General features: G+C 40.1%; 5 protein-coding genes across 5 annotated transcripts; 1 reads left to right on the top strand and 4 right to left on the bottom strand.

Annotated features, from left to right (window-relative positions):
• Positions 1 to 273: 273 nt before the first annotated feature.
• LOC134180915 (uncharacterized) lies at positions 274 to 8606 on the bottom strand. Its single transcript, XM_062648098.1, has 9 exons — positions 8122 to 8606; positions 7190 to 7786; positions 6522 to 6586; positions 6373 to 6459; positions 6212 to 6310; positions 6063 to 6146; positions 5919 to 5984; positions 5712 to 5850; positions 274 to 1049 (listed from the first exon to the last, which is right to left on the bottom strand). Exons 1-9 carry the CDS (start codon positions 8528 to 8530, stop codon positions 274 to 276), a joined length of 2322 nt encoding a protein of 773 aa, XP_062504082.1. The 5' UTR covers positions 8531 to 8606.
• A 951-nt stretch (positions 8607 to 9557) lies between these two features.
• LOC134181061 (uncharacterized) lies at positions 9558 to 12769 on the bottom strand. Its single transcript, XM_062648259.1, has 9 exons — positions 12556 to 12769; positions 12351 to 12476; positions 12154 to 12279; positions 11967 to 12092; positions 11738 to 11893; positions 11614 to 11682; positions 11420 to 11545; positions 9823 to 9954; positions 9558 to 9756 (listed from the first exon to the last, which is right to left on the bottom strand). Exons 1-9 carry the CDS (start codon positions 12692 to 12694, stop codon positions 9701 to 9703), a joined length of 1056 nt encoding a protein of 351 aa, XP_062504243.1. The 5' UTR covers positions 12695 to 12769; the 3' UTR covers positions 9558 to 9700.
• A 155-nt stretch (positions 12770 to 12924) lies between these two features.
• Positions 12925 to 16033, bottom strand: LOC134181060 (uncharacterized). Its single transcript, XM_062648258.1, has 6 exons — positions 15902 to 16033; positions 14549 to 15836; positions 14344 to 14481; positions 13476 to 13601; positions 13292 to 13408; positions 12925 to 13190 (listed from the first exon to the last, which is right to left on the bottom strand). Exons 1-6 carry the CDS (start codon positions 16028 to 16030, stop codon positions 12988 to 12990), a joined length of 2001 nt encoding a protein of 666 aa, XP_062504242.1. The 5' UTR covers positions 16031 to 16033; the 3' UTR covers positions 12925 to 12987.
• Positions 16034 to 16038: 5 nt separating this feature from the next.
• Positions 16039 to 17192, bottom strand: LOC134180913 (uncharacterized). Its single transcript, XM_062648097.1, has 4 exons — positions 16832 to 17192; positions 16511 to 16765; positions 16108 to 16243; positions 16039 to 16042 (listed from the first exon to the last, which is right to left on the bottom strand). Exons 1-4 carry the CDS (start codon positions 17190 to 17192, stop codon positions 16039 to 16041), a joined length of 756 nt encoding a protein of 251 aa, XP_062504081.1.
• A 2424-nt stretch (positions 17193 to 19616) lies between these two features.
• LOC134181434 (short-chain collagen C4-like) lies at positions 19617 to 20645 on the top strand. Its single transcript, XM_062648710.1, has 2 exons — positions 19617 to 19732; positions 19967 to 20645. The coding sequence occupies exons 1-2, from the start codon at positions 19657 to 19659 to the stop codon at positions 20530 to 20532; spliced, it is 642 nt and encodes a 213-aa protein (XP_062504694.1). The 5' UTR covers positions 19617 to 19656; the 3' UTR covers positions 20533 to 20645.
• The last annotated feature ends 4321 nt before the right edge of the window (positions 20646 to 24966 follow it).

Genomic DNA, 24966 nt, shown 5'->3' with positions numbered 1-24966 from the left:
CGCAATTTCCACAGTGACTTTGGGTGAGCTCTGTTTGTCTGTCAGAGTATATATTATACTCACCTCGTCGTCTTCTTCGACTTGGTTCGTTTGGTGTCTGGGTTTCGTCGACTTCGATGCTTGCTTGCGGTTCTAAACTCCCGTGCCATAACTCGCTTGATACTTCTGGCCAGATTGCTTCCGTTTCCTGCAAGCTTTGACGATATGACCTCTACCGTTGCAAACCCGGCAAGTGGCGCTCTTGTACCAACACTTTTCAGATTCGTGATTGCGTCAGTCACAACGATGGCAAACACGCTCTTTGGCTGTGCTATCCCTGGGAGTGAACCGCCTACCTCCGGATGCTTGCACGGTAAACGCTGTCTCCGCTGCTTGGTATGTTTGTCGACTTGATTGCGGTTCTCCTCGCAACAATTTCAGTTCATGTCTTGCGGTTTCGTGTGCTTGAGTTAGCGACAGTGCCTTTCCCAATGTCAGGTCTCGTTCTGCTAGGACCTTCTGCTGTAGGCCTTCATGTCGGAGACCGCACACCAATTGATCGCGTAACACTGTGTTCAAGCTGTCCGCAAATTCGCAATCTTTTGCTAGGCGGCGCAATTCTGCAACGTAATTTGCAATTGATTCGCCCTCTTTCTGCTGTCTCTTATAAAATTTGAACCTTTCGGCGTTAGCTATCTTCCTTGGTTCGTAATGATTCTTCAGCAATGTGATGAGTTTGTCGAGGGTCTTAACTTGTGGTCTAGCTGGACTGACGAGGTTCAATAATATTGAGTATGTTGTTCCTCCAACTGTCGTGAGGAATATTGCTTTCATTTTGTCCGTGTCGACGATGTTGTTGGTGGTACAATAGAGCAGAAAGCGTTGGTGATATTCATCAATCTTCTCACCTGGTTTTAGCATCTTAAATGCTCGTTCCTTCTTTGTATGAACCTCCAGTTCTATCATCTCAACATCATATCTGCTCATGTTGAGACGATCAGCCAAATCACGCCACTTCTCACCCACAATGTCACACAAATCAAACAGCTCAGCCTTCAATGACCCACAACCTACAAACAATAAATTAAATTATAAAGTTGAAAAATAAACCAATAGCTCCTCCCATTGCGCGTCATGTACCTTGCGTCTGTCTTGAGAGCAGCAAGAGAACCTGCAGCAACCGAACGTTTCGCTTGCATCTCGTTTGCTTTGTGTTCAGGAAAGACATCATAGTAGATGTGTGGCTGCTTGTCTTTGTGGTCTCTGACAATATCAAAGAATTTCTGAATACTTGATTCAGATTTGTGCATGAGCGTGTCTACAAAATCCTGTGCCCGTTCTTGCCGACTGCCTCGTGCGGACGGACGCTCCTTCTCTTCACTAGAAAGCACTTTCTCTTGGAAGAGAACGTTCACGTAAGACGACACCATCAGTTCATTGATGAGATAATCATAGTGCCTACGAACACGTTCCCTCAACGGACGAGCGTTTCAGACTTGTTCAAACAACTCGAGAAATTAGGAAGTAAAGAGTCTCCTACAGTAACGAGCCAAAAGACTTTCTGCGCTACAATTGTCACGTGATCATATCTTGCATGTGCTAGCTAGACTAATACGTGCACCAGAGTTAGTATGAGGGTAACAATGAGCCGGTTAGTGAATCAAATACTGCATCTGTGACAAAAATACAAGAAACCTAGGGGTGCATTCGAATATTAGTTCCAGTTCTAGAACTGGAACTGCCACAATACGAGAATTGTTGAAACTTGTTGTGGCACCTAGGCCACTAGTAGGTACTTGCGTTTGGTTGTTAACACTAGTTGGCAGGACACGCCTTCATTAATTAGCAGCTTTGTTAGTTGTATGCTATAGCGCACTTTGTTCATTAGCTGTTATTATTCTGTTGAAAGACACATCGAAAGCTCCAAGTCTATCATGAAGAACACAACAGATTTTGCCATAGTCGGCAGGATCGTTTCATCTTTGCCGAGGACAGTGTGCTCTAGGAGAATTCAATGATATAGCGACCAAGCAGCTTGAAGAGCAGACGGCACCACTGCTATCACTTCTAAAGAAGGTACAGTGAGTAAACCGATTGCACGAGCTTTGCCTGCATTTACTCCTTTCGATCCGTCCATGGAGCTTTGGCGAGATTACTGGTTATGCTTCGGCACATTTGTGGAGGCCCACAGCATTCCTGAGAATAAGACAGCTCATGTGCTACTCACAAACCAAACACCAGTGATCTACAAGACCTTGACAAACCTGGCAAGCCAGAAGACTCCACCAAGGTCATCAATGAGCTATCTCATCCCAAGCGTTTCACGGTACACGAGCATTTCGAGTTTTGGAGTGTGATGGATAGGAAGACAGGTGAGACAATACAAGAGTTGACGGCTAGAATACGTCAAGCTGTGGTAACGCGTGACTTCACATCAATTACTGACCCATGGATGAAGTGATGACAACCCGTTTTCTCTGCTCAATCAGTAATGAGGCTGTGCTAAAAGCTTTATTCAAAGTGGAGGATGAGTTGATGTTCACACGAGCTATCCAGATAGCCACTAAACCAGAAGAAGCCGCAAAGGTTGCGAAAGAAACCGTGTACGGCCCCCATCACACAAAAGCAATTAGCAAGGTGCAGACGAGCAACAAAGTTTCCCGCCCACACGCTATTCTAGGCTTTGTTATCAATGTGACAAGACAGGACATAATTCCAAGGATAGCACTCACTAGGAATCTGTCTGTAACTATTGCCAGATAAAAAGGACATCTGGAAAAGGAATGCAGGAAGAAAAGAAGGGTTATCCCATCAGGAGGCAAGGCAAGAGAGGCACAACCCAAAACAAGAAGCCTGGAACAAGGACAATCATATCCAAGGGCAAGCAGACTGGCATACCAGAACTACAACTGGCAATCAGGCTGAATGGAAATCACACAGTCAATTTTGAAATTGACACTGGAGCAGGTGATAATTTCCTTGACAGCAGAGCATGGATGTGTCTAGGTCAACCTATGTTAACTAAATCAAATAGAAAATTCGAGTCAGCAAGCCTGCACAGTTTGCCCATATTGGGGGCACTGAAGCTAGACGTTCAAGTGACACAAAAAGGAACGGGTCACTTCTGAGAAAAAGGCACTCGATTTTCAGATAGCAGACGTACCTGATCTGAACTTACTAGGGAGGAGTGGCATCGCAGCACTGGAGTTGCTAGTGGATGCACTTCTACAGGATGGCAATACATCACCTAACACACACATATTCACTTTGTTCCTGAGGACGTCAAACCTAATGCAGAATTTACAAGCAGCATGCAGAAAACTCTGTGACGACTTTCCAGATCTTTTTGCACCAGGCCTGGGTACATTAAAGGACGTGGAGTTAGAAATAAAATTGCAGACAAACGCCCAGCCAAATTTCAAAAGGCCGAGGCTGGTACTATTAACGCTTCAAGAAGACCTCAACCAAGCTTACGAAGCTGGAGTTAGAAAAGGAGTGTGGAAAAGAGTACCATTAATGGTACACCAGTGGTGCCAGTGAGGAAAAGTATTTTGCCTGGTCAGTCCAAAGCATACTGCGTGTATGTGGAGACTATGCAGTAACCGTGAATCCACAACTGGAGACACACAGGTATCCAATACCGTCTCCAGAACAGCTTATGCACCGTCTGTCTGGTCAAAGCTACTTCACCAAGATTGATCTAGCAGACACATACAGCCAGATCTTATTGGGTCCTGAATATCAGAAACGACTGGTGCTCAGCACACATCAGGAAGAGTTACTGCAACTACAGCTACCATTTGGAATCAGCTCGGCTCCGGGCTATTTGGCTATTTCCAACAAATTATGGATCAGTTAACTGAAGATTTGAAAGGAGTGGCTGTCTATATGGATGACATTTTGGTGAGTGGTTCATCTCCACAAGAACATCTGAGCAAATTGCAAGGTCTACTGCAGCGTCTTACTGAGAAAGGACTCAGATATCGGCTGGAGAAATTTCTGTTTGCTCAACCTTCCATGGAGTGCCTGGGACATCTACTGTCTCATCAAGGCATTGCCAAGGGTCCAAAGGTTGATGCAGTGAAGAAGATGCCAGCACCCACAAATGTGCAGAGTCTCCGGTCTTTTCTTGGATCAGTACAATTCTACAGCAAATTTCTTCCCAACTTGTCCACAATTCTCACAGCACTCCACCAGTTGATCGAGAAGGGAACTGCTTGGAAATGGGACACCCAAGAACAAGAGGCCTTTGACAAAGTCAAGGACACACTGACGGCGGATACCGTGTTAGTACATTTCAATCCATCGTTGCATGTGGAGATGCGATGTCTCAGAGGTAGAGCTGGGAGTTGTTTTGTTCACAGGTATCCTGATGGCACAGAGCGTCCAAGACTTTGACAAATACACAATGCAATTACAGGCAAATTCAGGAAGATGCTCTAGCTATTGTATTTGCACTAAAGAAGTTCCACCACTTTCTCTATGGCCGAGAATTCATCTTAGATACAAACCACAAGCCTCTGTTAGCACTGTTTGGTCCTACTAAAGCAACTCCAGCTCTGGCAGCAAATCGTCTGGTGCGTTAAGCCCTGATGCTGAGTGAGTACTCATACACAGTCAAGTATAGGGCGTCTGATATACAGTTGAGTATAGGGCGTCTGCTCAACATGGCAATGTGGATGCTTTTAGCAGAAATCTTGTGGAGACAGACTCTGACTTTGATGAAGAGAAACTAGGACAGACATGGCTACAGTGTGTACAGTCAAGATGATCAGTGAACAGATCAACCCCATTGACCTAAAGACACTTACTAAAGACATTAAAGGACCCTGTCTTATCAACAGTGATTCGTTATACTAAAGACGGATGGCCTCAAGACAGGAGTAGCCAAGTGGTAGATTGTTTGGTGTTTCACAAGTCTCCAAACTCAATTGGCTTGCAACGCATCAGAGACCGTGCTTCATAACTGTACAGCAAAATTGTAAAACTACCACCTTTAATAATATACACATCAATCTTATTGTTAAGTTTGATGTTGCACCTTTTACAGAGTTCGTTCCATAGTTTGTCAAACTAAGAACTAGCTTGACAATCTACAAGAGATTTCAGAAGAGATCATGGTGTCAATAGATAAAGGTGTATCAGATATTAGAATATAGGCAGAGATGGGTCTCTAACTTGAACAAGTAGTGAAGTTGAGTGTCTACCTGGCCTAGGTCAAAGAAAACCGGAGTTAAGTTAAGCTAACTGTCAGACAAATACATATCCTACATACATGGCAAATGGCAAAATAGCAAATGGATAAGGAGCTGCCGTTAAACAGTAATGCCCCAGTCAGATAGATGGCTGGGTTCCTGTGCACTAAATGGATAAGGAGCTGCCGTTAAACAGTAATGCCCCAGTCAGATAGATGGCTGGGTTCCTGTGCACTAAGTAGGACCTATGGGCCGTGCTAAGCGATCTCCATTGTTGTAAGTTTCTTGCCCAAGAAAATTATGCCATAGCTCGCCATCACTGTGACTTGAACCTGCAACCCTGCAAGGTCCCGACTGTTTCCCTTCTCCAAACGCACTCTCTAACCAATTGAGCCACAGCACCACACACATAAAAACGTACACACATACATACATGATGTCCAATCAAATATACAGCTGCGACTCTAGCATTGTCATAACTATTAGTGTTGTCAACAGACATGTCAACATTTAGCACAATGCATAGATAAAGCTCACCATCAAGTTTGACTTGATCTGATTTGTTGTGATCAGCTTTGTACAGCTCCTCTTTCCTAACAAGCTTCAGAGTAGCTATCCTAGTTTGTAATCTTTCTATTAATGTACATGTGTGACTGTATGTCATTGGCTCTGCCACCTTCATGAACATCAAAACAATTCTATGAGAATCAAATCAAGTGTTTGTAAGTTATTGTAAACTGTTACTTGTGACATTTGTTCTACATGCGAGTGAATACTCTTTTGATAGCCTTCAATTGCATCACACATATCCTAATAGACATCAGATTCCAAAATCAACGAAAACATTTTACAAACAGTAAACACACTACTGTAGTACATACAACGTACATTTATATCTCTTGCAACGTTATGTTCTTGGAGTTTCATTCTTGCACAACAAGCACCAACTGAACAATCATCTTGATTCATCAGCTGTAGACACATACATTTTGAGCTGACTGTCCAAACCCTTCCATTACTTAGTTGTAATCCCTCACTGCAATCTTAATTTTGCCCTCCTCAAGTTTGTCCAATATTGTCCTATCTAAGTCGTTCAACTTCTTTGTGCGCTGGAGTTGCTTTTGTATACCACTGACCTACAACGTATACTTACTTCACAACGCAATTAACAACTACACAAAAATCATGGTCTGATCACCTGTTTCTTACACGTTTGCAGATCATCAGTCACACCATCAACAACATCAAACAAGTCACTGATACACTTGTCAGTCTTCCTGAATCGCTGCACAAATTAACCAAAATGATTAGTAGCAAGCACATTCAAATAAACATAAACAAGAATACTAATTCCACTGTTAACGATGAAGACAAAGTCGCCTTGTTTGTCTTGAACGTTCCTGACGAACTCCCTACAACCAAAATCAGAAAACAGCATGACTATAGCTACCTCACGACAACATGAATACAGTACCCCTAACTGAACTGAACAACATGGACTGTAATACTCACTATGTCCAACCTTACAACATATGAATATGTAGCATTTGGTTCTAAAGTAAGATGAGAATTTCTAGCTTACAGTCATGAAGTCATCATTGAAAACAAAGTAACTTTTTACCTAAATACTAAATATTATCACTTTATCGTTGCCGTGATAAAGAACAGTCACGCTTAGCTACTATACATGTAACCCTCAAAGGGAAACAAAGTCAAAGAGCTAAACTAGATGGGTTTAGTCAGAAAAACACTTGTGAACAGAATATCTGCTTCGACTCAAGAACCATCGTTTGCACAGAGTACACAGAGTAGATTGGACGATGCCTCGCTGTTGGTAGATCAGTCACACACACACACACACACACACACACACACACACACACACACACACACACACACACACACACACACACACACATGCACGCAGGCATGCATACACACACACACACACACACACACACACACTGGCAGACTACAACACCCTCACTGTGTCAAGAATTAAGTATCAAACGTACTTGTTTGCTGACGTGTACGAAAGTACTGAGAGTTGTCTCTATAACGCAACGACGGTAATGCAGCGGAACAATCTGGGAGTGATGCAAACCCAAATTTAATTTCCACGGCTGATTCAGGCAAAACTCTTGCAAGACGTTGAAGAAACACGGGCCTCATTTGTGGACTAAAAAAGGCAATAATAAGGCGCACCATTGCCAATCCAGGCAAGCGAATAACCAACAAACAACTGTTTGAAGGCAAAATTTGAACAATTTCGATCTCTGATTCTTGGAATTGGGCAGTTACAGCAAGTAAATTGATTATCATGTTGCTCTGATTCTTAATTGCAGCTCTTTCAACGCCACTGACAAGAATTGTAATCACAGCCTTCTTAGCAACATGAATAACATAAGCGTGTTTGCTCTGTGAACAAGGGATTTGACCACATGCTGGATGTGATGTAACATTTTCCTTTGGAACGTCAAGTCCATGAGCCAAAGCAAGTGATAGGAGTTTCGATTGTTTGTTGAATTCTTCCAGTAAATCTTCTTTCACAAAAAATTGAATAGATTTTCTGTCAAGTTTCTGATTAGACTTGTCATCACCACAGCCACAATCTAAACATAACAAAACAGGCAAGTTGAGAAACATTTCAAGTGCCTAATGATATATTCAAAAGTTAAATGCCACTTATCACATTTAATTAATTAAAACATATCCAATTTGACTACTTGGAACTTGCTCCTGTAACTGATTACAACACCAACACGTACAAGCTCAACTACAAGTTGTAGCAGTTACTAACTCAGACACTCTTCAAACAGTTGTAGCTCAAACATATTTTGAAATATTAACTGCCACTTAATTCCACTTTTGAGTTTGTGCTGTTGAGACCTAAATTCTACCTACCGGTAATTGATGTCTGAATTCTAACACCCACAGGTAGGCCTACCTGTTTTAGAATACAAATTGTCACTAGAATGCTGCAGCTGACGTTCTGTCACGTGCAAACTGTTTTGCTCTGCTAAATCATGACTCTCAGTGTTGTCTTGACGTTGCACACGTGGACGAAGCTGCCTCTCCACATCAAGTAATGTGTCATCTTTTGTCTGAAGAAGAACATCACAAAATGTGTCGAATGATCCGGGACGTTGTCGACGACGAAGCAGATTTAGAATATCCAAAGCCAAATCCGTTTCTACTTTAGTTGATGCGTCGAAACGATCTAAGTCGTCTTCACTGATCAGGCCTTTACTAAAAAGACGTGGAGGAATCCGATTGCGTCGTGGACTCAATATTTCGGCCACATCCACTAGTTGGGACTTCAACCGTGTTTCCCACTGGTGTTTTTCTGTAGCCATTTACTTAATAATCGCCAACAGCAACTCTGTCGAACAATATGCGTATGTTCACGTGAAACCAGCTTCAGATGCAGACCCGTACGTACCCGACCCTCTCCCGCGCTGTCACGACCATACGGGAACTGGAAACGATGGCGGGATAGTGTCTGGTACTGTACTGTACTGTACTGTACGAGGCTACAGCTGCGCGACAGTTTAGCTATTACCCCTACTACGTATGGAATCTATTGTAAAGGAGTTTAGCCACAAACTATTATGTTCCAATTACACCTAGTCTGCAGCAATCAGAATGAAAATTACAGCCTAAAAACTTATTTATGAAGATTTAGCATCATGTTTTGTTGTTTCCAAGATTTGACTTTCATAGATCAGTGTCAATGTACCATACCATCTCTCTGACAATCTTTGCTACTCTGATGATTGGATACTTCATTCCATCCACACCGTGTCGTAATTCTTTAGCAAATTTTGTTTATGTTGCCCATGAAAAAGCACAGCTATTTCCTTTGCTTTCTGTATAGCTCTGTATGTCAGCGATATCCTATGATAGTCATCTAATGATGAATCAAGCCCTCTCACTGTCTTTATGACTAACTTCTCTGCCTCGTCCAGCGACACTATGTTAGGAAATAGAGATGCTGTATGACCATCATGGCCCACACCCAATACAACAAAATCAATACTTGCATCAACAATGTACGTTTGAACTTCCTATTCATATGCCTGACATGCATCCTCACATTCCAACACATTGACCGGAACAGGATGGATGTTGATATATATATATATATCAAAAGCTCAATGGAGACCCATATAGGGCCACGCCCATTTCTGTTGTGCGACCCTGATTAGAAGCCTCACTACGCTCGGCAATTAAAGACAAACAGTCAAATATCGTGGTGTTATAGTATAGTCAGTAGTGATGCATTGGTACTCCACAGACTTGCATCATTAGCAGATTGTCTTGCAGAAGACAAAAACGTCACACTGTAGTGTATTGGAATTTGAGATAAAATGTAAATCATTATTGTCTATAAAGTTTAGAATATATTTGATATCAATAAGCAGACAAAAAGTAAACAAACATATAGACATATGACAATCAGCACTAACTGTAAAATACACTTCATGAATCTTGTGACTGTATTGTGTTACTAGTAAGTCTGTACCTTAATCTAACGTTCTAAAGTACTTCAGCATCCGAACTAGTCCAAGCAGATTTTTGACTAAATTTAGAAAAACAATTGATATCAATATGACTTAGCATAGACTGACTTGTTGGCATGTCTTACTGGATGAAATCTGTAAACCTTGATGCTCTTCTGGTCTCAGAGATTGAGCAATTCTCAGTGATTCAGTAAATGTTTCCTCAGCTTCATCCAACTGTGAGAGACGTATCTGACACAAACCGATGTCGTGCAGCGCTGAAGTACAAGAGATAAAATTACTATTGGTCACATCTAATAAACAACAAATAATTGATATCAACAAAATTTCCCAATCCATGTACTTCAATAAAATATACAATTACAAAATTACTGTCTCATGTTCTAATAAAAGCACAAATGTGATCAATATGCCTCAACACACACACACACACACACACACACACACACACACACACACACACACACACACACACACACACACACACACACACACACACACACTCACACACACACACACTGTAAATGGATAAGGAGCTGGCGTTAAATGGTAATGCCCCCAGCCAGATGGCTGGGTTCCTGTGCACTAAGTAGGAGCTATGAGCCGTGCTAAGCAATCTCCTGGAGCCTGGCCAGGTACTCACAGGAGCACCGACTGCGACACCAACTGTGGTGTGGGCAACCAAAGTCCCACCCGGACCCAAGTGGCTGATGGACTTTGTCTCAGTCAGAGGCCTTGCCACCCCAGTCAATGACCAGATACTCATTTATACTTCTAAGTCGAGAGAGGCAACTGTGTGTGAGTTTCTTGCCCAAGGACAGTATGCCATAGCTCACCATCACTGTGACTTGAACTTGAACCCCGAAGGTCCCGGATGTTTCCATTCTCCAAATGCACTCTCTAACCAATTGAGTTACAGCACCACAAACACACACACACATGTACACACACACACACACACATGTACACACACACACACACACACACACACACACACACACACACACACACACACACACACACACACACACACACACACACACACTGTGACACACACACACTGTGACCACACACAGAGGTCACGCCCAAGCTGCATGTTAATTAAGCTGGGCCCTGTGTGCTACTAAGGGAACTCTGAGTCTGTGCTAGCAAACTCCTGGAGCCGGGCAAGGCACTTGCAGAAGCACCAACTTGTGAAGCCAACTGTGGTGTGAGCACCCGAGGTCTCACCAGCAACCCAGTGGTTGATGTCGCGTTACAGCTGATGGCCGCTTACGTCCACAGCAATGATCACGTAGTCATTTATACTCCTGAGTGGAGAGAAGCAAATGTGTGTTAGTTTCTTGTTTAAGAAAACTAGGCCATAGCTCGCCATCACTGTGACTTGAACTTGTGACCATTCAAGGTCCCAGATGTATGACTCTCTAACCAACTGAGCTATCGCACCACACACACACACACACACACACACACACACACACACACACACACACACACACACACACACACACACACACACACACACCACACAGACACAGACACAGACACAGACACAGACACAGACACACACACACACACACACACACACACACACACACACACACACACACACACACGCACACAATTAACAATATATTTTAGCACAGTCTTCTCACATAACACAGTCAACATTATCTAGACCCTTCACACCTAATCATCCGTAACAAACAAACAACTGTATACCAATAGCTTTTTGTACTGGCTGTAAAACCATTGTAGCAGCTTCAACTTTCATTTGCATGTAGAACAAATCTTTAGCTCTGGCATAATCTCTCCAAGTATATACTTTCCTTGCTATTAGTTTTAGCACTACACATACATGAATAAATGCATCAACAATGGAAATATTAGCAAACTAGACATCACAGAGCTCATACTAGTGGCCTTCTCATCTATAGTCTCCTCATCAATTTTCATGACATACGTAGTAGCAAGGAGCCTCAACACTGTAATCAGTAAAGTTATTATGTACTGCAAAGCAAGTACTAGAAAAGATCTCACCTTCCAATATTTCTTGATCAGAATTGGAATAAAATAACAGTATGTTGAGAGATTTAGTATATGCCTCTCGTGCTTGATGAATTCCTTGTAGTTTTTGCTCAAATGTTGTCTCTCTTTCTACTGTCGGTAAATAACAAATTCCAAGAAATTTATAACCTACAGCACAAATACAATTGAAATGCAACACACACAGATATAATAAACATTTAATACGCATATTACTACATACATAGACCAGCTTCACGACAAAGTGATAACTGCTTCTGTTCTCTAATTTCTATAGACTGCTCTAAATGCTTTACAGCTTCAGTGATGTTGCCCATCTTATAATATATTGTACCAATCAACATGAGAGCTGAACAGAAAACATACAACCTTTAATATGATGTCATGTTGAGTCAAGAATGTTATCAAACTATTAGCAATTTTCACATGATAAGAAGTGTCCTCCTGATGGTACAGCTCTATTGCTTCCTTGTAACACGTCAGAGCTTCAACTAAATCACCTCTCTCCACATGTATGCCTCCTAATTCTTTGATTACTGAATAACATAAATAAAAGATAAAGCAGTACTGTAAAACAAAATGCTAACAGATACAGAACTGTACTGACCATCACACAGTCTGTAATGTGAATCAGGCATGTTTGCCTCTTCAACTTTCCTGATCTCTTTCAGTTGTTCAATGCACGTTTCCATGTTTCCTAATTTCCTGTTACATTTAGCAATGACCACATTCCCTACAATAACCAGAATTAAAAACAAACCAGAAAATAACTCCAGTAGTACAGAAAACATATTAACAATCAATTCACATACAATAGAAAATCTCATAACTTTCTGATGGTAGGATAGACTGAGCAATAGGCAAAGCTGATTTTGCTATTTCCAATGCTTCTGTAAGCTTGTCTTTTGATCCATTAGGTCTGGTAATCTCACACTCACACTTGAGCCTCATGACTAGATAAAGACATGAACAAAAACAAAATCATAATTTTACTGTCTATCTGCACTTTCATTCTACATACAATATAACATATCCTTGTAATCATATATACAGAGTGTCATTCAAGTCAACTATCATGGCTTTGAGTCTCCATTAACACTTTCTCTATCATAAACGCATGCTTTTTAAGTTTTAATTTCACACAAATACAACATGTCACGTGATATACAACAAACCATAAAGAAAGATTCTGCATACAGTTGACCCTGACACTCTTTAACTAATATTCCTGTCACTGACAAGCACTAGATGCTTCCAATTTTACAAGCAAATAGTGAAAATTGATTTATGAGAATTACAAATATACAAAATATCTCACCCTCAAGACAAACATCAAGAAAATTGTAATAATCAACTCTGGAAAGCAATTTCCATGACCTAGCCAATAAATGATCTGCTTTTTCAAATTCTCCAAAAGATAAAAAACATCTTGATAATCTTGCCATCACTATATAACAGAAATCACGGTATGAGGTTAATGTAATAAAACTTTGACTTACCACAGCATTACATTCAACAATAAGAAAATTTATGATTCAAATTCTTTACCTCTGATCTGATCATGTTCCTCCATATCATTTAACTTTTCCATCACTTGTTGGCATAATTTCATTGCTTTGTCTTGTTTACCCCTCTTAAAGTAGTTCTCTGCCATCTTGCATTCAACTAACAAATAAAACTGCCACTGCACCAGACACTACATAGACTAAAAAATTTGTCTTTAATTTAATACTTATAGCAAATCCACGTCCAAGTCGTTCTCCAGAAGTTTTCATCACCAACATCAGCTCTTTCAGGTAAAACTTTTCTTCTTCAAATTTCTTTAACATGTGATAGCATTGATGAATGTTCTCTAACACTACAACAAACGGTAAATTACAGTGAGAAAATAAAACAAAATATAAATTAAAATGTACTAATTAAAGAAAATATACAAACTACTAGCAATACAATTGGGTACTTGTAACAATGACAATAATGATCTATAAATCTGACTATCATAATCAATAAACAAAAACACTTCAAAATCTTTACAAACAATGAAATTCTGCTCTGGACAAAACTACTTACCTCAAGCTGATCAAAACAAAAATTATAATTCAATTATTGATTATTTGATTATCATCACTAAATAAATATTTGCTTGTATTGTCATCTCATCATTGCAAAAACCATATCCAGGTAATGACAAGACAACAGAGATAACGTCATTAAGACAAACAACTTATAAACTTACTAAAACTGAATTAACTGACCCCTTCCCCTGCCTTCAACTTAATCAATATAAAAGAGTCTCAATCATATGTTGTCAGTTAGGAAAACGCATCAACAAATGTTTTCATACCTTCAAATGTGTCAATAAACTATCCATCATCTCTTTAGTGTAAACTACATATACTATTTATAATCACTGGATTACGTCACGTATTTCACACAACATCATATTCTGTTGTATGAACTTTCTAACTTTGTTAAATTAATTGTTTTCAAACAACTATAAAGTACTGAAATTGACATCATCAAACAAATTCATACAGAAATTCTGAACAATACAGATGCACTCCTGGTCTATAAATACATCATCAAATGTCTTATCTTACCATTTTTATAATGTCGATATATTTCTTTCCTCTCATCTGGTTTTAACTCATCAATTATCTTCTTGCTTTTCAGACTCAAATCTAATGATTCCTTAAACTTCAACTTTTGAAAATATGCCAAACTCAAATGATACCTTGCTAAATAACACAAAGTGATAACCAATACACAATATATTTGAATCAACAAGTGAAGATGAAGTTATACCTCCTATGAGCCAGTTGCGTTGGACCTCATCTGGAAAACTGTGCAATTGCATCACTTTGGGGTACCATTTCTCACACAAATAACATGATGTGTCAGGATCATGGAACTGTAAAAAAGTCCCACATGTACAGCTAACCAAATCCAAGCAAGTTGGTATTTCTACATCAGCTAGCAATACATGCTTAGCCAATGAATACGAGTGAGAAGCAAGTTGAACTCGTACATCACTTGTAACACAATTTAAGTCTATTGTACTTTCCGGTAGATGAGACAGCATATTTTTACAGACATCAGTTAGTTTACGTTCCATCTCATCTGGCTGCTGCTTGACACGTTCCATCACTGTTGACTGCACCAATGGATGAATATTCAAAGTGTAACCTTCTGCTGTCTCGTGCCATTCAACTAAATTGTGTGAAGACAAACTTGAGACACACAAACTGTATTCATAATTGGCACATTCACCAAACACAAGAGGACGAACGAGCTTCTCTGGAATGTCTCTTGAAGACAGAAATGATGCATATTCAAGTAGAGACAACGCTTTGGCATTATCTCTTGCAACCAACTCAATGTCCATCTGCCATGTCAGATGAGCATGACTAGAAGACATAAAGTTTCTCATAGTTTTAATAACATTTTTGTCACGTTCACTTATATCCAACTCATCAATATTCCTGTCACTCAACCGTTTCAAATCTGGAGGCTGAGTTACATCAGCTTCCATTAGCACTTCACGTAGACGACTTGCTCTAAAGTAATGCAACAGTTTGTCAAGATCCAATGCCAAACCCTCAAGTTCAACTTCATTTCTTTTCAACAGTTTGTAATATTCCTCATAACTTAGATGTGCCTTTCGCATATACGTGCCTGCATGAGCAAGAGCAATTGCTAGCTTTTCTATGGGAGCTTCAACTGACAATTTGGTGGCTGCTGCTGTTTCTTGACTGTTGGACGGTTGACGACCAGACCACATGGCTACAGCTGCCACGGCATCTTCGGCTTCCAAACAACCAAGAGAGATGACATGATTTATTGATTTCTGTAACACAGAACAATCATCACATCGAGTTGTGATCAATACATGGACACGAGCAGTTGAACGAGGAAGAATTTTATGCAGAAAAGAGAGATCATCTGCACCATCATACACCAGCAACATCTTAGGAAGCTTGGAAATGTGGTTAAGCAGCACTGCATTGTTGTCTTCTAATGGATTGCTCTTTAGCTCATCAAATCGACTTTGAGAACGTGAAACAGAAGGAGAACTTAAAGACAAAACTGTGAGCTGCAAATAGACAATGTGCTCATTGTTAACACAAAAGTACCAGTAATGTGAGTCAATGTGTTTACATTGTGTATGACTGAGTTTGTCAGTGTTGCCCATGATTCTGCATTGAAATACAGCACTCCATCACTATACAGATGTTTACATTGAAATGCATATTTGGCTGCCAAAGATGATTTCCCCACTCCGCCCATTCCTTTGATTACCTAAATGCAATACACAAAACAATCGATTGATATCAAATGTTTCATTTACACTGACATGTAAACACACCACACAGCAGAATTTCAACGACGTAGACACTTGTGGAGCCTTTTCTCCCCACATTGTGTTGGACAAAATTGTCAACTCTTTCTTGCGACCACAAAATTGCTTTTCTTCCATTAGCTCATTGGGAAACACTATACCTAACACACAAGTAAGAGATTACACATCAATGGTGCAAATATTGCTGTGATTTATATTTTACAATTGTTAGTAAAGTTGTCTCAGCTCAACAATAGCAACCAGCAAACAATATAAATAAGATAATATAATACAACTACAGCCATGCAATATAAGCTTTCAGTAAAATGTAACAAATCAGACTATTCTAGACTTTGTAAAGCTGCTTGAAAACATGAATATAAAATACAAATCTACAACACCAACATCACAACATTATAGTCTCTTACTTGCAATGGCTTCTTCCTTCTTCTGCTCTTCAATCTCTTTTAGTTCAGCTTTTACCTTCTCTACAGTTGCATTGTCTCCTACCATCGACTGCCATTTGCATAGCATCATAAATGCTCGTTCCTTCTTTGTATGAACCTCCAGTTCTATCATCTCAACATCATATCTGCTCATGTTGAGACGATCGGCCAAATCACGCCACTTCTCACCCACAATGTCACACAAATCAAACAGCTGAGCCTTCGATGACCCACAACCTACAAACAATAAATTAAATTATAAAGTTGAAAAATAAACCAATAGCTCCTCCCACTGCGCGTCACCTTGCGTCTCTGTCTCGAGAGCAGCAAGAGAAGCTGCAGCAACCGAACGTTGCGCTTGCATCTCGTTTGCTTTGTGTTGAGGAAAGACATCATAGTAGATGTGCGGCTGCTTGTCTTCGTGCACTCTGACAATATGAAAGAATTTGTGAATACTTGATTCAGATTTGTGCATGAGCGTGTCTACAAAATCCTGTGCCCGTTCTTGCCGACCGCCTCGTGCAGACAGACGCTCCTTCTCTTCACTAGAAAGCACTTTCTCTTGGAAGAGAACGTTCACGTAAGACGACACCATCAGTTCGTTGATGAGATAATCATAGTGCTTACGAACACGTTCCCTCAACGGACGAGCAGATGCAGACATGTTCAAACGACTATGAAGTAAAGAGTCTCCTACGGTAATGAACCAGAAGACTTTCTGCACTACAATTGTCACGTGATCAGCTCTTGCACGTGCTATATTTAGCTAGTCTAACACGTGACCTGAGTCTGAGGCTAACAGTTAGTGAATATACAGCGAACTACTGCAAAATACAAGAAACCTAAAGCGAATAAAAACGTCCTGATTGTTTCCAACTAACGCCCGCAAAAAGGCGTGGTTAGATTAACGCGCGTTAAGCATTGATATTTTATGATAACTCAAAGTTACATACCTAACTCCTTAGTATCTGCAAGCGTGATTTACCTAGACTATACTAGAAATTAACACGCGGAAAAATGAATGAGTTTGTTACACGCCTAACTATATAGGATCTTTAACTAAAGAACAACTACTCTGAGGCAATGCTATACTTGTGTCATCATGACAATCTGTCGTGAAGACAAAGTTGAAATCCATGCTTACGCCACACACACACACACACACACACACACACACACACACACACACACACACACACACACACACACACACACACACACACACACACACACACACACACTACGAATGCACATATGCACTTACGTGTTGTTGTGGTGGTGGAAGCAACATTCTACAAGCTACGACCCTAGACCTTCTCGTTATCTGCAAGTGTGATTCACGTACAATTTAAAAAGCGGAGAAAACGAATGAGGATAAGAATGATTGCTACACGCGTAATTACGATCTCTAGAGATCACTCCACAGTGTGCATGGTGAGCATAGGTAGATGATAATGCTTTTCTGCTCACGCTATTGTTTGATTTGTCTCTAAGCTCACAAACTGGATACGAGCTGCTATTATCCTGTGTTGTTCGTTTAATTATGAGCAGCTTTTTTGTTCCTCGTTTGTATCTGAAGCCCATCTTTCTGACGTCGTGTAAAGAGCGTGTCTTCCAAGTGTATAGTTGACGTCTTCTTTTATGGCAAGCATGCAGCAACTTATCCATGGTTCGTAGTTCTCCACTTGTGTAACATCTGTGGATATTTATATAGGGCGACAGATAATTAATCCCTTCTAAGTTGTCAGTATATATTTCGCTAGGCTGGACCACTTCTTGGCTTTCTACCTTCCTTCTCTGGTCTGCACAAGGCATTACAATTTACTGCTCTTGGAACACTAAAGTGGTGTCTAGAGATCAAGCACCTCATTTTTGCAGTGTGTTGACACTCTATGGATTCTGTCATCCTTTTCAACACGCCAAACAGTTGACTAGCTTCTGCACCTGCAATGCCGTTGCTGTTCTCTTGGTAACATTTTCCAATAAGATTGTATGGTCAACCTTCGAAGGATGAACAGACGCTGTTTATGATCAATTTATGAGAATTAACGTTAGTGTCTGAAAGATGAGCCATGTCCGGTATTTAGCAAGTATTGACGAACCTGTCTGCAAAAACTCTACCATATATGGAGTCAGAATTGTTGCTTTATCAACGTTACCGTGCATTGTTTACAGTCATACAAACAGACTGCACAGAAAAATGATGTAACCAGACATAAGAAACACGGATCCGTGTCTTAGAGATTACACGGAAAGTCAGAAAATGATTACATCATCGGTGTGTGCTGCTAGATATAAAGGATACGTGAATGAGAGTAGCAGACAATTTACTGCAGAGATCGAGGAGCTAGAAGAGACTTGCAGACTCTTTTTGGATCTGAACACTTGTTAGCAACAAGAATGAATTTCCTCAAGTAAGCGAAATCAGTCGTTTGTCTAATGAGAACGGTTGATATGTTTAGAATGTTTTAAAGGTTTATTGCATTTTGTACTTTATTTCTGGATTTGATCTTTACGGTCACGGTCAATGGACAGACAGTAAGTCAGAGCAGTCAGTCGGTTGTCGTGTATATCAATCTCTACAAGTTTCTCCAACTCTCCTACAAACTTATTTCTTGTTTTAGAGCAAGACCCAAAGCAGTTCCACTTGCAGTCGTGGTAAGAGACTAAATTTGAGTATTTAAATTATAAAATAATAATAATTGACGTTTACTGTAGGTCCACCCGGACTGCCTGGAAGAGACGGTAAGCAAAAATCGAAATATAATGTCCCATCTTTGGTAAAACCTTTCTGCATGCGCGCATGTCACTTGCCTACAGCTGCCAATTGTTGTTCTGCCTGCTTTAACTGCAAAAATGTTGCCTGCTGAAGATTAATACCATTTTTTGTACCTAATTTATTGCATATGCATAAGTTTGTGGCACTAATCCTGACATAACATTCTCTTCTAGTGGTCTAATTTACATGCATAAACGTCATACGTAAAATTTCAAATTATTCAATCATCTGAATTTAGGTCTTCTTTGTGTAGGTCGAGATGGTAAGCATGCAACTGAACTTGGAGTATGTGAGCACGGTTTGTTACTGAAATATTACAGGAATACAAGGCACTCCAGGCAGTCTTGGGATGCCGGGAAGAGGCGGCCTTGCGGGTTCCCGAGGCCTCCCAGGTGACAAAGGGGCAAAAGGAGAACCTGGAATAGGTAAACAATAAACAACGTCTGTTATGATAATATGTATAGACTGGTTATATGCACTTCGACCTTGAGAAATGACCATATGCACCAAGCAGTGATGCCACTTGTGTCATCATGACAGCCTGTCATGAATTAAGACAAACACACGCACACTCACACGTCGATCATGCACACACGTAAAAGACACAGCCATTCACATTTAAACTATACAATAGTCAAATGTTTGTACAGCTGTTCCAGCTTCTCCTGGAACAAGTGGTGTTACTTACATTCAATGGGGAAGGAAACAGTGTTCAGCAACTGGAGTACAAACCCTTTACTCTGGAGTTGCTGCTGGGTCGCATTACACTCACGGTGGAGGTGGAGCCAACACTCAGTGTCTTCCACTCAATCCCATATGGGGATATTCTAGAAGTGGTCGTCAAGGAGCCAGTTATATTTATGGATCTGAGTATCAACTCGATCAAGGCATTCAACCATTCATCAATAAAGGATTGCATGACCACGACGTTCCTTGTGCTGTGTGTTATGCTGCCACTAAGAACACTCAGTTCATGTTACCAGCAAGAAACATCTGTCCCAGTGGATGGAGCAGGGCATACTATGGATATCTCATGGCAGAACGCTACAGTCATTCAGGAAGAAACATGTACGTGTGCGTCGACCACAACGCAGAACCGACAGTTGGAAGTTCTCCAAACCATAATGGCAATCTATTTTATCCTGTTGAAGGAGAATGTGGATCACTTCCTTGTCCTCCCTACGTAAGTGGTAACGAGCTGACCTGCTCTGTGTGTCTCAAGTAAGCAACAACACTGAATCAAAACTCAATTTAGTCACAACGTTTGCACTAGCTGTAGCAAGTCTTTTAGTTACTCCACCAATAATAGATAGCACAATGTTTAATTAAAATCAAAACTCACAAGTGTGTACAGCAGCGGCAGAGCAACTCGCAGCTGGAGAGCACCCTGACGTAGATAGACTATGGAGGCTTGGTTGTATGCTTGACTGCCATAATGTTTGCTTACAAAATTAAAGGTTGTGCTCAGAGTTAGAAGGCATGCATGCTGCCCCTCATCCCCCAGCTCTGCCACCACTGGTGTAACAATTAGGTCTACTGGGTACCCAAAGATCAATGAGAACTCAGTGATGGTAAATAAAATAAAATCAAAATTAAAATCTCAATCAACATTACAAATAAATAATAAAAATTGGCTTGCAAATTCAAATTTTTTCTGCATAATAAAGATCGCTAACAAAAAATTAAAATTAAAAAATAAAAATGGCCGGAAGAGTCGCAGACCTAAATATTAAGTACTTCTATAATACCTCAATTCACAGCTTCCTACTACCCTTGCTTACGATAATTAAGCCATTCAACCTAAAACCAGACTGTCTGACTATGTAGCTCGCACAAAATTCTCTAATTAAAAGTCAAAACTCACAAGTGTGTACAGTATAGTGGCAGAACATGCAACTGCAAGTTGAAGGGCCCTGAAGTACATGAACTTGAAAGTTTTGGTGCTTGACTGCCATAATGTTTACAAACATAAAGGTTGTGCTCAGAGTTACCACTTGGAAGGCAGATACCCAGCCCTCATCCCCTATCTCTGCCAGCACTGCATGGTGTATGTAATATTAGGTCTACTGGGTACCCAAAGAACAAACAAGAACTCAGCGAGCAAATAAAAGAAATCATAATCAAAAATTAAAAATGGAAAAATTAAAATTAAAAATAGAAAGCAAAATTGAAATTACAAAATAAAAATTTGATTGCACATTCAAACTTTGCCTGCAAGATAGTTAAAGATTATTAACAAACTTTAACAATGCCAAAAATTAAAAAAATCAATTTAAAAATTTAATTAAAAATGAAAATGGATGGAAGTGTCACAGACCTATAGGACCATTCATGTAACCTCTGACATAGACATAGAAAGTCTTCAAAATTGAGAGCCAACGCCTATTCCTTATAACATTTGGAAATAATGCAATGAAACAAGTAACTGATCTCTCTATAGCTCCTGACTTCAGGGCCCCACCTAATTACATCATTCGATCTCTCTCATTATCAACTGTTGACGAGGACTCATACATGAACACCTGCATGACGACCAGAAGATCAACTACATCATTTCATTGATTTATTTGACTTACTTATCAACGCACACACAATACAAAGTATGCACGCATTCTGAGCTGTTTCTACACACTAGCTCTACGAATGCACACACTTACGTGTGTTGTTGTTGTGATGGATGCAACGTTCTACAACAAGCTACGACCCTAGACCTTCTCGTTATCTGCAAGTGTGATTCACATACAATTAGAAACGTGGAGAAAACGAGCGAGAATAGGAACGATTGCTACACGCGTAAGATCTCTAATTAGCTAAGTTCTTATTGCCGAGCGTAGCGAGGCTCCTAATCCGGGGCGTACAATAGAAATGGGCGTGGTCCTATATGGCTCTCCATCGAGCTTTTGGTGTGTGTGTGTGTGTGTGTGTGTGTTGTGTGTGTGTGTGTGTGTGTGTGTGTGTGTGTGTGTGTGTGTGTGTGTGTGTGTGTGTGTGTGTGTGTGTGTGTGTGTGTGTGTGTGTGTGTGTGTACACAAATCTCAAATTTCTCCTCCCCACGACCACGTTTCATGATAGGACCTACCTTATAATTAAAAAAATCGTTTCCGTGTCCGACTACAGATGAGTCTAGGAACGATTCGTGCAAGTGACCAAACGGCGAAGAAAATGCTTCATGAACTTTCGTCGCTCCATCCTTTTGTATTGTAGCTAGGGATTGTGTGTACTTGACAACCAAGAAACACCTTCAGGAGTTGAATGCCACCTACAGTCATCTATTCACACGTCCCATACTACAATCAATCCTTTACTACACTGTGCTGCATCTAACACTGTTGATAGTCAATGTTTGCTGATATCAATTTCTATGTCAGTAAATACCATACCACTGTCGTTACAACGGAACTGAGTGCATACCTAGACTGTACATTTCAATTGTCTTGATCACGATCGCAAAACGACTACCTATACCAGGCCTTTATACGTAACCTAAATAAACTACTAGGTAGTTTGCATGTTATCTTCCATGACAGCTAGGGTATTGTCCGGCGTTTCAGTAGACGGTCTGAAAACTCCGTCGGACGTGTTACTCACGAACGCGAGGAGCCTACGGATACCGTAAACTAGTTAATTTAATTAATTTAATTAATTTAATTAATCGCCTCTAAAAATAATTTTGTTTCCAAAGGTGCGCTAATTAGAGCCTAATAAATAATTGCAACTCCACGTGGCGCTTCAATTAGAATAATTACGGTATGACACTGTAGGTAGTCAATGTCTGCCGATATCAATTTATATGTCAACAATATACCACTGTCGCTAGAACGGAACTGAGTGCATACTTACACTGTACATTTCAATTGTCTTGATCACGATTACGAAACGACGACTACACGTGTAAATACCTACCCTGCAGGCTATCTATTAATAAATCTAAATTGCTAGGAAGTTTGCATGTTTGTTTCCATGACAAGGTTTCAACAACTAGGTATTGTTTAACTTGGCCATGGCGTTTCGGTCTACTGTCAGAAACTCGGATCCGGCCGTTGGGACGTGTTACCATACAACTATAGTATGTGGATGTGGATGGCCGAATTCTCGGTAGCGGCTACCAAAGAGAGGTGGAGCCTCATGATGACATCACGTTCGTCTATTGGTCGGTCATGACACCACTTCTCGTCTATTGGTCGGAATAGCGTCATTTGAATCTGTGCTAACCAACTATATATACGGTCGGTCGGTCGGCCGGTTGTCCGGTCATCGAACGACTACGTACTATACTCGAGCCCGGAAATCCGGGCCTCGGGTAATTAGCGTACTATGTGGCGTGGAGAAGAGACTATATAGAAGAAGATATAACATTCAATTCGATGATTATCAAAATTTGTCTTGAACAACTCATATCATCAACAGAAATACAATTAGAATTAGTACTATTTTGATTATAAGCCACGAAGACCTTGTAATTCATTAGCACTTTGCAGCTAAAGTGATGGACATCCAACTAACTATTATAGATGGAGATATCAATATCATCTATTCAAACTATTTCAAAATATTACCACGACCAGTATGTACAACTTTGTATGTGCACTTTTACTTCAAAAACTGCACACTTGCAGAAGTAGTGATCAGATGTGTTCATACTATATGAGCCGATTTCAAATAATCGGGAGCTCTGCTCTGGTATTACATGAAGATAACATTCACTCCTTCATATTAATATTTGTGTTGAACAACTCTTGTCATCAATAGAAAACAATTTGAATTAGAACTATCATGATTAAAGTTATCTCTACCAGCCACTTGAAGACATGGTAATTCATTAGCACTTTGCAGCCAAAGTGACATCCAAATAACTATTATATATAGATGGAGATATTAATATCAACTATCAGCTATTCAAAATATTACCACCATCAGTACAAGTTTGTATGCGCCATTTTACTTCAAAAACTGCACATTTGCAGAAGTAGTGATCAGATATGTTTATACTTAATGGCCGATTTCAAATAATCGGAGTTCTGGTATTACATGAAGATAACATTCAATTCGTTTCAAACTTAATATTTGTGTTTACAACTCAGATCATCAGCAGAAATACAATTTGAATAAGAATTCCTGTGATTAATTAAGTAAAAAAGCCGTTGAGAATCACTGCAATATTGAACCTTCAAAAAACAAGCAAAATCTAATGCAGTTGCCTCCAACTGACTGAACAGCGTGCGAATTATCTTTCTTTACGTTTAATTAATAGTGGGCTGCAGCCTAATTAACAGGTATATTCAAAAAAGCACATATAGTTGCGTCTAATCACACATGCATACTCCCATTACCCATAGACTTCCCATTCAGAGGTTGCAAATATAAACTGACTATCCAATTCAATTTCAACTTTCTACTTTCTATGATAGTAAGCCACCCTAATCAAATCTTGTCTTTGCTTTCTGTGTAGCTGTGCACTTTGATGGATCTATATGTTTAGTAGATGTAGATCAGCTGACGAGTCGTTAGCATAACCCTCATCATTAAATGCAGTGCCGTCCAATACAGAAAAAGTGCTTAATTCAGCCAGTCACAACTGCAACATCCTCTTTTACAAAAACGTGAACACCAAATTCAATTCTCGACTGCTCATAATTTCCACCAACCATGCATATTTATG

Source organism: Corticium candelabrum, chromosome 6 (genome assembly GCF_963422355.1).
Source record: "Corticium candelabrum chromosome 6, ooCorCand1.1, whole genome shotgun sequence".
Taxonomy (NCBI): Eukaryota; Metazoa; Porifera; class Homoscleromorpha; order Homosclerophorida; family Plakinidae; genus Corticium; species Corticium candelabrum.
The sequence above is the reverse complement of the archived record's forward strand: the minus strand, read 5'-3'. Positions and strand labels throughout refer to the sequence as shown.